Source organism: Heterodontus francisci, chromosome 13 (assembly GCF_036365525.1).
Source record: "Heterodontus francisci isolate sHetFra1 chromosome 13, sHetFra1.hap1, whole genome shotgun sequence".
Classification (NCBI taxonomy): Eukaryota; Metazoa; Chordata; class Chondrichthyes; order Heterodontiformes; family Heterodontidae; genus Heterodontus; species Heterodontus francisci.
In genome coordinates this window covers 74868712-74881167 of record NC_090383.1, presented here as the reverse complement: position 1 = coordinate 74881167, position 12456 = coordinate 74868712, and the positions used below count along the sequence as shown (strand labels likewise).

Sequence of the window (12456 nt, the reverse complement as noted above, 5' to 3'; positions counted from 1 at the left end):
TATTATAGGAAGAGGAAGTATTGTTGACACTGTCAATCATGAGCATTTATGTTTATAATGATACTCATTAGCATATTCAGAAGGCCACAATGAAATTCCCATCACAAAGTGTTTGATTTGTGCAGAAGTTTGTGCAACAAACTGCATAACAGTTTCAGATTACTACCTTGCATGCCAAAAGTAACAACAGCAACAAAAACTTGTATTTATATAGCACCTTGAAGATAATAAAATATCCCAAGACGCTTTACAGGAGCATTTTAAACAAAGTATGATACTGAGCCACAAAAGGAGATACATATTAGATGACCAGAAACTTGGTCATATAAAGGAGGAAAGTGAGGCGGAGTGGGGTAGGGAGGGTATTTCAGATCTTTATTTTTGATTTTAGATTTTGAATACATCAAATTGTAAAAATGTATGTGGAAACTGTACTGGTATTGATAATATTGCTTTTTATTGAATTTCTTTTTTCAGAACGTGAGCGGGAGCTTTGCATTAGAGAAAGACTAGCAGAAGAAAAGTTTTCTAGGTAACAGCCCGGCTTAGTAATATTTTCTTTTGGATAAGGGAGGTGAGGCAGCAGAATTGTACAGTAAAGTCTAACTACACTTCCCAACCACCACCCCCCACCCCCCCAAATAAATAACCGTTATTGGAGCACTTTTTGTTTATAGGTGATTTGGGAAAAAATTTCTCCTTCCTGGAATAGCACTGGTGGAAGTTATTGTGTGGAATTTTATTTCTGTTGGAGACTATCATTTCTAGTAGTCAGTAAGTCTTTAAAACCAAATTTCTCAGTAACGTTCTAAAAATGAATGCTTACTTCTGAGTGTATTATCATCACTAAAATATAATGTCAATGCATCAAGATTGGGATCTATTGACGTTAGTGAAGTTTTGTATTTTCCTTTCGTATATTTTAATTATGCAATGTGTGTGGTATGACGATTTTTGTGTCTCCACTAAATAAAAGTGGGAAGACCTATTGGCAGCCATATTAAAAATCTTGGGCTGAATTTTACTGACCTCCCCTCTTTTTCCACCCCCCCCCCCCCACACCGCCGCCGCCTCAACATCAGGGGTATTAATACATTAAAATGAATGGATCAATCACTTACCTGCTGCCGCCGGCTGTCCTGCTGCCATATTCCAGTTGGTTGCCAGAACTCTTGCGCCTTTGGATCTCTGTTCGCAGATCCGAGGCAGAACACTGGTTGGGGTGGGGGAGAAGGGAAAAGTATTGCGATTGGTGGAGGGAATGGTGGGAAGGGGTTGAAGGTAAAAGGTTATAAACTGGGTTGTGAGGAGAGATGGGATTGCAAGGTAATTTTTTTGGGGGGGAGAAGGCAATTAACATTGTTTAGTCATGGGGGGGGGAGTGGGAGAGGGGCTTGAAACTTTTATTACATTTTTGACTTTTTAATTTTAACATGCCTATAACTTTAAAAATTGGAATGCAAGGACTTGAAGCCCTTTAAAAATGGCGCCAGAACCTGCTCCGTTGGCGCCAGAACCTGCTCCGTGGCACTGGACACCATTGCAGAGCACGGAGCACCTGTCCTCTCTACGTCATCGGGTGGATGCGTTCTGTCCCAGCCATGTAAATGAGCCACCATGCTAAATATTGCGGCGGCTCCACGGAGTAATTCTCATGCGTGCACCCTGCCATGTTTGAAGCTCATTGCCGAGATTGGCAGCGAGCTGGAAAAATTCAGCCCCTTATCTCTGCATACAAATCAGTTTTTCCCATTATAAAATTTAGTATCCACATTTATAATGGAAATCACCTCTGTAAATTTGTTACACTAAGTGCATCCTCTTGCCATATGTGTTTTGTGTATTCCAAATGTTCAGCCACTATTACAGGGAAGCTCTAACCCTGCTCATTGCTTCCCAAATTGCTATTTCACCAAATAATATGAAATGAAAGGGTTACATAAAAATATTAGCATGTATTGCTTTCCGGGCACTAAATTGCATTTGCATTCCCTCGTCCAATTATTTCCTCTAATCCTTTCCCTGAGGACTATGTCTAGACTTCCTGTGTGCAACATCATGGGCGATTCATTAGTGATTCAAGTATTTCTGGATTTTACTCTATTGATATTTAATGCATAAAGCTCCCATAATCCAGCTAGTATAGTTGATGCAGCTGTGGACCAGTGTGGTAACAAATGTAATGGACATGAATGGGGCAGCTACTAAAATATTTAATGTCATGAAACTAAGCCCCCACTCAACACTCATCCATGTCTTTTCAGTCCCAACTGACCAGTCATTTAATGGGAGGAGTACATTTGCAAATTATATACCTCAAACCCAAGTATAAGTTTTAAATTTTGTCAGCTCCTTGAAGGTAGCGGGCACACTGTCATGTGCCACCATGCATGCTCATGCTGACTTTTGAAGTCTTACTTGTGATTTGCATGCAATAGAATTGAATAGAGGACATTACCTTGTAATCCAAATAGTAGAATCTTACTGACAACAGCTTTTTGTTTCTGAGCAAACGCCTGTTATAGAACTGTCATCGTTCATAGAAGGTATTTAAGATTGAGAGTTTACTCAGAAGATTAAGTGCTAAAGCTGCAAAACCAAAAGTGTTAAAAGAATTGTTTTTTTTTTGTAGTGATAATATTCATCAGGTATAATAAGAACATAGTGTTTTTTTTTGATTCACCGATGTTGCTGATGCCCAATGCTTTGTACCTGGTGCTGATGTCTTACACAAGTCTAAGATGGCAAAACCTAGCAGGTGGGATTTCACCATCTCTGACTTGCAGTCCTTTTTTATTGTACTGCATTTGTCTTGCCATTTAAGTGCCTAAATTTCATAAAATCATACAATGGTAGAGTATAGAAGAAGGCCATTTGGCCTGTCAGTTCCATGCTGGCTCTCCAAGAAGATTTAGCTAGTCCCACTCTCCACTCTTTCCCTGTAGCCTGCAGATTTTTTTCTGTTCAGGTGCTTATCCAATTCCCTTTTGAAAGCCATGATTGAATCTGCTTCAACCACCCTCTCAGGCAATGCATTCCAGATCCTAACCACTCAGTGCTTTTTAAAAAAAAAAAGTCTTTCCTTCTGTCACCTCCAGTTCTTTTTCCAATCACTTTAAATCTGTGTCCTCTGATTCTCAACCATGCTGTCAATTGGGTTGATACTCTCTATCTGCTCTGTCTGGACCCCTCATTAAAGCCTGGCTACCCAACCCAAACCCGACTAGACCTGACTATGTGTTGAGTTTGGGTCAGGTCAAAATTCCGAGTCCAGCATTCGGGCTCGGGTCGGGCTGGGCAGTGCTGCTCATGGGAAGTCACGGGATCATGCTTACCCCATGATTCCCCACAACTCCAGCTGAAGGAATAGCAGGAACAGTCGGGTCAGGCGCAACAAAATGGAAGGACTCGAGCCCGGGTTGGCTGTGGTTTGGTTGGGCCCAAGTCTGGTTTTAATTTTATACCCAAGCCAGGCTTTACCCCTCATGATTTTGAACACCTCTATTAAATCTAATCTCGACCTTCCCTTCTATAGTTTATAGTAAAATAGGCTCATAGTGCAGTGAAATGTACTATGTATTTTGACAGAGGGCTGAATTTCACGAGCCCCTCGACGTTGGGGGGTCATGGCGGGGGGGCCTGTAAAATTCTGCTGGGAGAGGCCCGCCTCGACCCCCAATATCGAGAGGCCCTACTGCATTTTTCCGACAGCAGCGGGACCTCTGTGCGGCCACGGGCCCTGCAGTAAAATATGGAAATTAGAAACATTAACATGCAAATGAACCTACCAGCCGCCACCAGCTGTCCCACGCCGATTTTACGGCTGCTGATCGCAACTTGCGCAGGTGCGAAACTGGTGGGGGGGGGAAGGACTAAAATTATCAGGGTGGGGGAGCGGGGAAAACGTTTTTTATTGGCTGTGGAGATGGTGAGAAGGGGTTGAAGGGCAAAAGTGATGAGTTTGGGGGGGGGGTGGGGGGAGTTCATGTGGGAATAAAATTGTCTGTCAGATTGGCATATCAAACAACCATGGTGGGAGGGGGGGTGTTGGGAAAAGGCCTCCTGCTTTTGCTTTTTGATTTTAAAAAAAAATTTAAAGATTCAAATCTCTCACAAAGGGCTTGAACCCCTTTAAAAATGGCGCCTGCACGGTGGCGCCAGACGCCAATGCCGGGGACGCGGCAGCTGCCTCCTCTACATTATCGGGGGCAGCCACTCCTTCTGTGAACAGGGCAGAAAGTGTATTGAATACCTTGATGAAGGAACAGCAAATACTGAAGACAGCAGTCTATAGATTAGGTATGTGACATTGGCAAAACGACTTGGCAGTGCTATCTGTCTAGACCTTGATAAGTGTGAATGGTGCACAAATCTGGGATTCTTATAATTGTTTAAATGAGCCCCCACGCGTAATATCACCAGAGCTTGGTGGCACCTCCATGTTGGAAGGCCGCCAACTTCACAATGTGCTGCCCCAGAGTGCAGCGCACTGATAAAATTCAGCCCAGAAACTGGAATTTTCACTGCATCAGTTATCTTTTTTTTAATACATGAGTATAAATATTTGAATTATATAAAAAAAATTTAAAGTAGAAACCAAAACTATTCTAGTCAACTTTTATCTAAAACAAATGAGTTCTCAAGAATTTAAATGTTTTTGTTTTAAAAGAAATGTCAGGAACATGGTGAGACTTTTTGGGATTGAAGCTGAACTCTGTACTAACAGCAGTCATATTGGAACTTTGGCACCAGCTGACTAGTAAAGCTGTTTCTTTTTTTTCCTCTTGTTTTCCCTTTGTTGCCTCCTTGGTGTCAAGTTTGTTTTATTAAATTATATTTCTGTTTTAAGCTGAATGAGGTCTTCAGGAATTCTTATTCAGTTGCTATTGGCAAAGTAAAACATACAATTTTTATCTTCTGTGAACAGGGCAGAGAGTGTATTAAAGAACTATACCTTGATGAAGGAACAGCAAATACTGAAGACAGCAGTCTATAGATTAGGTATGTGACATGGGCAAAACCACTTGGCACTGCTATTTGTCTAGACCTTGATAATAAGTGTGAATGGTGCACAAATCTGGGATTCTTATAATTGTTAATGAAATATCTGAATTTCCAATATTTTTCTCTTGGGCTTTGTATATTTATTTTGGATATGCATATATTATAGAACTTTCCCATGACCTGTTGCACCAAATTGTTGTAACTAGTAGATTTATCAAAACAAATAGTCAAATCTGTTCTTTGAACCCACCACATGTCATGTTTTTACTTATACTTTTGTTGATTATGCTGCTGCAAATTAAGAGTTCAGTATCCTAACCAGCAAAAGCATGATGTTATATGGGCATGGAACTGCTTGTTAATTTGACTGGAAATAAAACAGTTAACCTTGACAAGAGAATGACCATATAGATTGTTAAAGGAACAGTGGAATACAAAACTAACTTCACAAAAAAGAATGATGTGATAATTCAAGTGATTTGCTCACAAGTGGGATAAACATGCTTTTTATTTTACAAGCAAATTAATCACTATGTATCTGTAATGAAGATGTCTGCAATCTCTGGCATGCTAAATTTCCAGTAGGCATTTGATCAACTCCTCCGAAGTGAGGATTGCATGTTGAAAATTATGGAGTAAATTGAATTTGCTGCGCTGCTTGTCCAAAACGATATTGATCCTAATTTTAAACTAATTCTGCCTGGCGGAAAATGGACAGGGGTAAGCAAGACACCCATAGGATGGAAGCAGGTACTAATTTTAAATAGCCAGACCTGGTCCGATTGTCATCGAGACCCAATCTGCAATTTTAGCTGAAGGCCTGTGCACGGGAGCCCTTTGGAATGAGGGGGGATGGTGGTGGGGATAGGACAGCATGCTTCAGCCAGGTAGGTGCCATTGTATTTGATTATTGATGAATAGTACTATTTTTCCACCCTCCATCATTCAGGAACAGTAGTGTAGTGGTAATGTTACTAGACTCGTAATCCAGAGGCCCAGACTAATGCTCTAGTGATGCAAGTTCAAATTCCACCATGGCAGCTGGTGGAATTTACGTTCAATTAATTAATAAATCTGGAATAAAAAGTAATGTTGACCATGAAACTACCGGATTGTCATAAAAAACCATCTTATTCACTAATGGCCAGGTTTCCTTCCCTCAAGGACTACATGTGACTCCAAACCCACAGCAATGTTGTTGACTCTTAATTGCCCTCTGAAATGGCCGAGCAAGCCACTCAGTTGTATCAAACTGCTATGGGAAAGTTGAATAAGAATGCAACCGGCTGGACCACCCACCCCCCCAACATTGACCTAGGAACTAGAAACAACAAAGGCTTGTCCAGTCGACTCTGCAAAGTCCTTCACAACATATAGGGACTTGTGCCAAAATTGGGAGAGCTGTCTCACAGACTAATCAAGCAGCAGCCTAATATAGTCATACTTGCTGAACCATTCCTTCGAGCCAAAGGTCCTAGACTCCTCCAACACCATCCCATGGCGCCTCAGTAGTGTACAGTTATAAGGGAGTGGCCCTGGGAGTCCTCAGCATTGATTCTGGACCCCATAACATCGCATGGCATCAGATCAAACATGGGCAATGAAACATCCTGCTGGTCACCTTCCACCCTTCCTCAGTTGATGAATCAGTACTCCTCCATGTTGAATACCACTTTGAAGAAACCCTGAAGGTGGCAAGGGCACAGAATGTACTCTGAGTGAGCGAACTTCAATGTCCATCACCCAGAGTGGCTCAGTAGCACCAGTACTGACCAAGCTGGCCACGTCCTGAAGGACATATCTGCCAGACTGGGTCTGCAGCAGGTAGTGAGAGAACCAACATGAGGGAAAAAGCTACTTAACCTTGACCTCAACACTCTATCTGTTGCAGATGCATCTGTCTATGACAGTATTGGTGGGCGTGACCACCGCACAGTCCTTGTGGAGACAAAGTCCAATCTTCACACTGAGGACACACTCCATCGTGTTGTGTGGCACTACCACTGTGCTAAATAGGTTAGACTCAGGACAGATCTGGCAGCTCACAACTGGGCATCCAGTAGGCGCTGTGGGTTATCAGCAGCAGCAGAATTGAATACAAACACCATCTGTAACCTAATACAAAAGAAAAATACTGTGGATGCTGGAAATCTGAAACAAAAACAGAAAATTCTTGAAATACTCAGCAGGTCAGGCAGCATCTGTGGAGAAGAAAGCAATCTGTAACCTCATGGCCTGGCATATCCCTCACTTTTCCACTCCAATCAAGCCAAGGATCAACTCTGATTCAATGAGGAGTGTAGGAGAGTATGCCAGTAGCACCACCATACCTAAAAATGAGGTGCCAACTTGGTGAAACTACAACACAGGACTACATGCCTGCTAAACATCAGAAGCAGCATGATACAGACAGAGCTAAGCAATTCTACAACCAACGGATCACATCAAAGCTCTGCAGTCCTGCCACATCCATCTGTGCATGATGATGGACAATTAAATAACTAACGGGAAGAGGAGGCTCGACAAACATACCCACCCTCCATGTTTGGGGAGCCCATCATGTCGGTGCAAAAGACAAGGCATTTGCAACCATCTGCAGCCAGAAGTGCCGAGTGGATGATCCATCTCTGCCTCCTTCTGAGGTCCCAGCATCCCAGATACCAGTCTTCAGCTGATTTGAGTCACTCCACGTGACATCAAAAAGCAGCTGGAGGCACTGGATACAGCAAAAGCTGTGGGCCCTGACAACATCCCGGCGATAGTACTGAAGACTTGTGTTCCAGAACTAGCTGCACCCCTAGCCAAGCTGTTCCAGTACAGCTACCACACTGGCATCTACCTAACAACATGGAAAATTGCTCAGGATGTCTGTCCACAAAACGCAGGACAAATCCAATCTGGCCAATTACCGTCTGTCCTGCCAGCCTGCTCTCAATCATCAGCAGAGAGATGGAAGGTGTCATTGACAGTGCTATTAAGCAACACTTGGCAATAACATCTTCAAGACTCAGTTTGAGTTTCGCCAGGGGCACTCTTCCAGTCCTCTTTACAGCCTTGGTCTAACCATGGACCAAAGAGCTGAATTCCTGAGGCGAGGTGAGAGTGACTGTCCCTGATATCAAGGAAGCACTTGAATGGGTGTGACATCAAGCAGCCCGAGCAACTTTGAAGTCAATTGGGAATTTGGGGGAAACTTTCCACTGGTTAAAGTCATACCTAGCACTAAAGAAGATGGTTGTGGCTATTGGAGGTCAGTCATCTTGGCCTCAGGACATCACTGAAGGAGTTCATCAGGGTGGTGTCCTCAGCCCAACCACCTTCAGTTGCTTCATCAATAACCTTCCCTCCATCGTAAGGTCAGAAGGGGGATGTTTGCTGATGATTGTATGATGTTCAGTACCATTTGTGACTCCTTTAGATACTGAAGCCGTCCATGCCTGCATGCAGCAAGACCTGGCCAACGTTCAGGATTGGGCTGATTAGTGGCAAGTAACATTCGCGCCACACAAGTGCAAGGCAATAACCATCTCCAACGAGAGAGAATCTAACCATTTCCCCATGACATTCGATGGCATTACCATCACAGAATCCCCCACCATCAGCATCCTGGGGTTACCATTTAGCACAAACTGAACTGGACCAACCATACAAATACTGTGGCTGTAAGAGCAAGTCAGAGGCTGGGAATTTTGCAATGATTAACTCATCATCTGACTCCACAAAACCTGTCCATCTTCAAAACACAAGTCATCAGTGTGATGGAATAATTTGCACTTAACTGGATGAGTGCAGCTCCAACAACACTCGAGAAGCCTGATGCCATCCAGGACGAGCAGTTGGTTTGATTGGCAACCCATTCACCACCTTAAACGTTTACTCCCTCCACCACTGGTGAATAGTGGCAACAGTGAGTACCATATACAGGAGGCACTGCACCAACTCACCAAGGTTCCTTTTGACAGCAGCTTCCAAACCAGTGACCTCTACCACCTAGAATAACGGGCAGTGGATGCATTGGAACCACACCACTTGAAGGTTCTCCTCCAAGCCACGTACCATCCTGACTTGGAACTATATTGTCAATACTTTACTGTCACTGGGTCAAATAAACTGGAACTCCCTTTCTAACAGCACTGTGGATGTGCCTGTACCACATGGACTGCAGCAATTCAAGAAGGTGGCTCATCATCTTCTCAAGGGCAGTTAGGGATGGGCAACAAATGCTGCCCTTGCCAGCGATGCTCACATCTCATAAATGAATTTTTTTTTTTAAATTCTCTTTGCACACCAACCAAAAAATCTGGTGTCTATTTTTATATTAAAAGAAAATGAGTTTATAGGTTGCATCTTATTCTGGTGATGGGGTCCCAGTGGTGGGCCGGCTGGCAGGAGCGAGCCCTGCCATGGCCCTCTGTCAGACTCCCGAAGCCATTTAATGGCGGGCAGCCAATTAACTGCCCACCACCCGGGACACCATTCTGTTAAGGGACGAGCTCCCGCCTCCAGAGCTGCCAGCGAATTGGAAGGCCGGCAGCTGCCACTGGAATCAGTGGCGACTGCAGGAGGCATCACCAAAGTCTGCAGAAGACCTTGGGACAAGTAAGTGGGCAGGACCCAGCGACAGGATGGTGGGGTGTCTTCCTGGGGGACAGCGATTGACGTCTGTGGTGGGTGGGTGGGTGCCCTCTGAAGGTCCTGGATTTCCCCCAAAGAAGGGATCCCTGACCCCGCCATGAGGCTGCCATCCTTTACCTGGTAGTGTCGCCCTGCAGCGGCGGGCCCCTCCACCTTCTACAGAATTGAGGTGAAGGTGGAAAGAGGCCCTTAAGTGGTCATTAATTAGCCACTTAGGTTCTCAGTTGGCCTGGGGCGGGATGATCATCCTCTGCCTTCCCTGTCCAGGCCAAAATGTTTGGGGGCCTGGGCGGTACTTTTTTTCAAAAGCTGGAATCCGCATAATTTGTAAAATATGTCTGAAACTGATTTTCTTTTCATTTCTGATTTCTCTGCTAGATGATTATATAGATGTAAGATCCTCTCCGGGGAAGAAGAAAGTACATTTTGCAGGAGAAAGTAAGGAAAACATTCACTTCAAGGAAAGTGATGCAACAAAGCGACAATTTAATAAACCAAAGAATTTGGATCTGAAGAAAAGATTGCAAGCTGCTAACCTTCGTGCAAGAGCATTATGTGAAATGGAAAAAAATTACCAACTAAAAAGCAGGCAACTTTTGGGCATGCGCTAATTTGTCCAATGGACAGCTTTTTAAAAAAAAAAATTAGATTCTGTGAAAAGCTGTATCAGTGATTTATAGAATGGTGATCCATCATGATTTTGATCTCCTTATATTTTAAGGTTAAACTGCATAGCTGATGCTTTGAATCTTGTTGGTCTCAAATTTTGCTTCCACACGCAAATGAAAAGAAGCATCCTAAAGATCAATCACTTACTTTCTTCTCAAATGCCATGGTTCAGCATGTTGCTGCCCACTATGGCTTTCTGCACATGTGAATCACAGACCACCTTCCCTAGTGCACCCATTGTTGTTCACCCTTTTAAGCTTTGCTGTGAAACCTCTTGCAGCATATACCAGGCTGTTATGACCTCTTGAGATGCACCATTTCTTGACCTTGTCACACATTTATTTCTATTAAGCTTTGCACTGCACCAATGCTACCATATTTTTTATGAGATCAGATTAGTTGTAAAATATTTTCAGAAAACTTTTAATTTGGAGTAAATAGCTTAATTTTAAAATTTATATTTGATTTTTTTTCCATTCAATGTATAACTTTTTAACTAAAAAAAGTACCATTTATGTTCCTGTACTGCTATACCTGTATAATTTATGGAGGTAACTCAACTTTGGGAGCAGTAAAATGGCTGTATCAGCTGCCCACTATACACACTGCCTATCTTTTCCTTTCCAGGGAAAAGAAAATTGCGCAGGGTGTATAACGGGTGACCAATTGGATATCGCCAGTTTTTTTGCCCCCCTCAAGTTGGAAGGTTTTTTTTGGATATGCTGAAAAGCTGGTTGCTAGTTTTTCATTCTTTGCAGTGGTATAGATGTAAAATTAAATTATTTGTGTATGACCACAATTGATAAAATCCTTTTTTTGCCTAGACTCTTTGAAGCCAATTTTTGTATATGCAAGTGTATAAGTTTCAACTCAATTTTCCACACTTAAATATCTCAACAACATAATTTTAAGTACCACTCTATTACACAAAGCATTCTTCAGCAAGCTGTGATGTGATCTTGTGCAAATTAGTGAGGTATCTCTGAGGCTCCCTCATACATATCCATGTGGCTCACACAGACAAAAGCTAATGATAAGGATATTTTGTTGGCTACAATCTTGTGGTCCATACACTGGAAAATGTTTGTTTTTTGACTTTATTTTCTTTTAGCAGATCAGTGTAGAGGTCAAGAAATATTTCAACTTTCTGAACATTAATTTTCATCAAATTGTACTGGCTGTACCTCACTATTGGCTCAGGTTTGGTAGCCTTGCTATGGTCAGAACTTCATTGAGTTCCAGTTGGTTGAGTTCTTCCTAGTGCTGATACCAAGAACATTACTTATATCTTATAACTCTTTCTGTATCCTTTAAAGATTTTCAGATAGGTAAAGACTTGACAAGTACATTTGTACAGTGCTTGTGCATTTTCTTTGTTCCTTTGTAGTTGGCTGGTTTTAGTGTGGTGTGTAGTTACTCAGTGCTTCCAAAAGATTTATAGCAGATGTTACTTTTGTTGACATTGAAAGAGTCAGAGCATTGCCTGAGATGTAATAATCTTATCAACCAGCTACTACAATTGGTTCTGGGTGCTTACTAAAATGTTCTGTCTCATTTGAATTTTGAAGAAGCAGTTTACACCTGAAATGTACATTTGCCATGAAAATACCCTTGTGTGTGCCAAGAGGTCTAATGCAATTCTTCAAACTTCCTTGGTTTAACTGTTCAATTAATCTGCAGATTCATGAGTAACATTCTAGTTAGTAGCAAAAGATCTAGATATTAAATTTTTTAAAATGTTTTTGAACCAAAATTTTACTGCTCGGTGTGGAACAGTGGCTAACAAATGTGCAATTAGACATATGATGTATAGGTGGTGATTTTTAGTATATTGTGCAGTTGGAGAGAGCACTGCAGTGTTAATTCAAGTAAGTGGGCACTTCAGACAGCAAGGTATCATCATTCTTTTCCTTCACCATAATTTGAGAAGACAGAGGAAGGAGCGCTTAGTCCCATATGCAATTGTTTAATCAAATGGATAGGACAGCTTCATAAATACACTGCAAATGCTGGCCCCACTTTTTGCAAAATATGGGTGGTTCTTGCAAAGCAGATTATATTGGGAGATTCCATCTTCCATCTCGGTGATAAACTGAGTCAGAAGATTGGGGGCGTGTATGAAGATGAGTGACTCCTTAAAAGTCCCTA

The 12456-nt window shown here is 42.3% G+C and overlaps 1 protein-coding gene across 1 annotated transcript in view; it reads left to right on the top strand.

Moving 5' to 3' along the window:
- nek2 (NIMA-related kinase 2) overlaps nucleotides 1-11133 on the top strand; it is a 33774-nt gene extending 22641 nt beyond the window's left edge. The window contains exons 7-9 of the mRNA XM_068045827.1: nucleotides 478-532; nucleotides 4928-5001; nucleotides 10018-11133. Coding sequence (XP_067901928.1) covers nucleotides 478-532; nucleotides 4928-5001; nucleotides 10018-10250 — 362 coding nt within the window. The 3' untranslated portion in view covers nucleotides 10251-11133. The remainder of the gene's footprint in view (nucleotides 1-477; nucleotides 533-4927; nucleotides 5002-10017) is intronic.
- Nucleotides 11134-12456: the final 1323 nt, after the last annotated feature.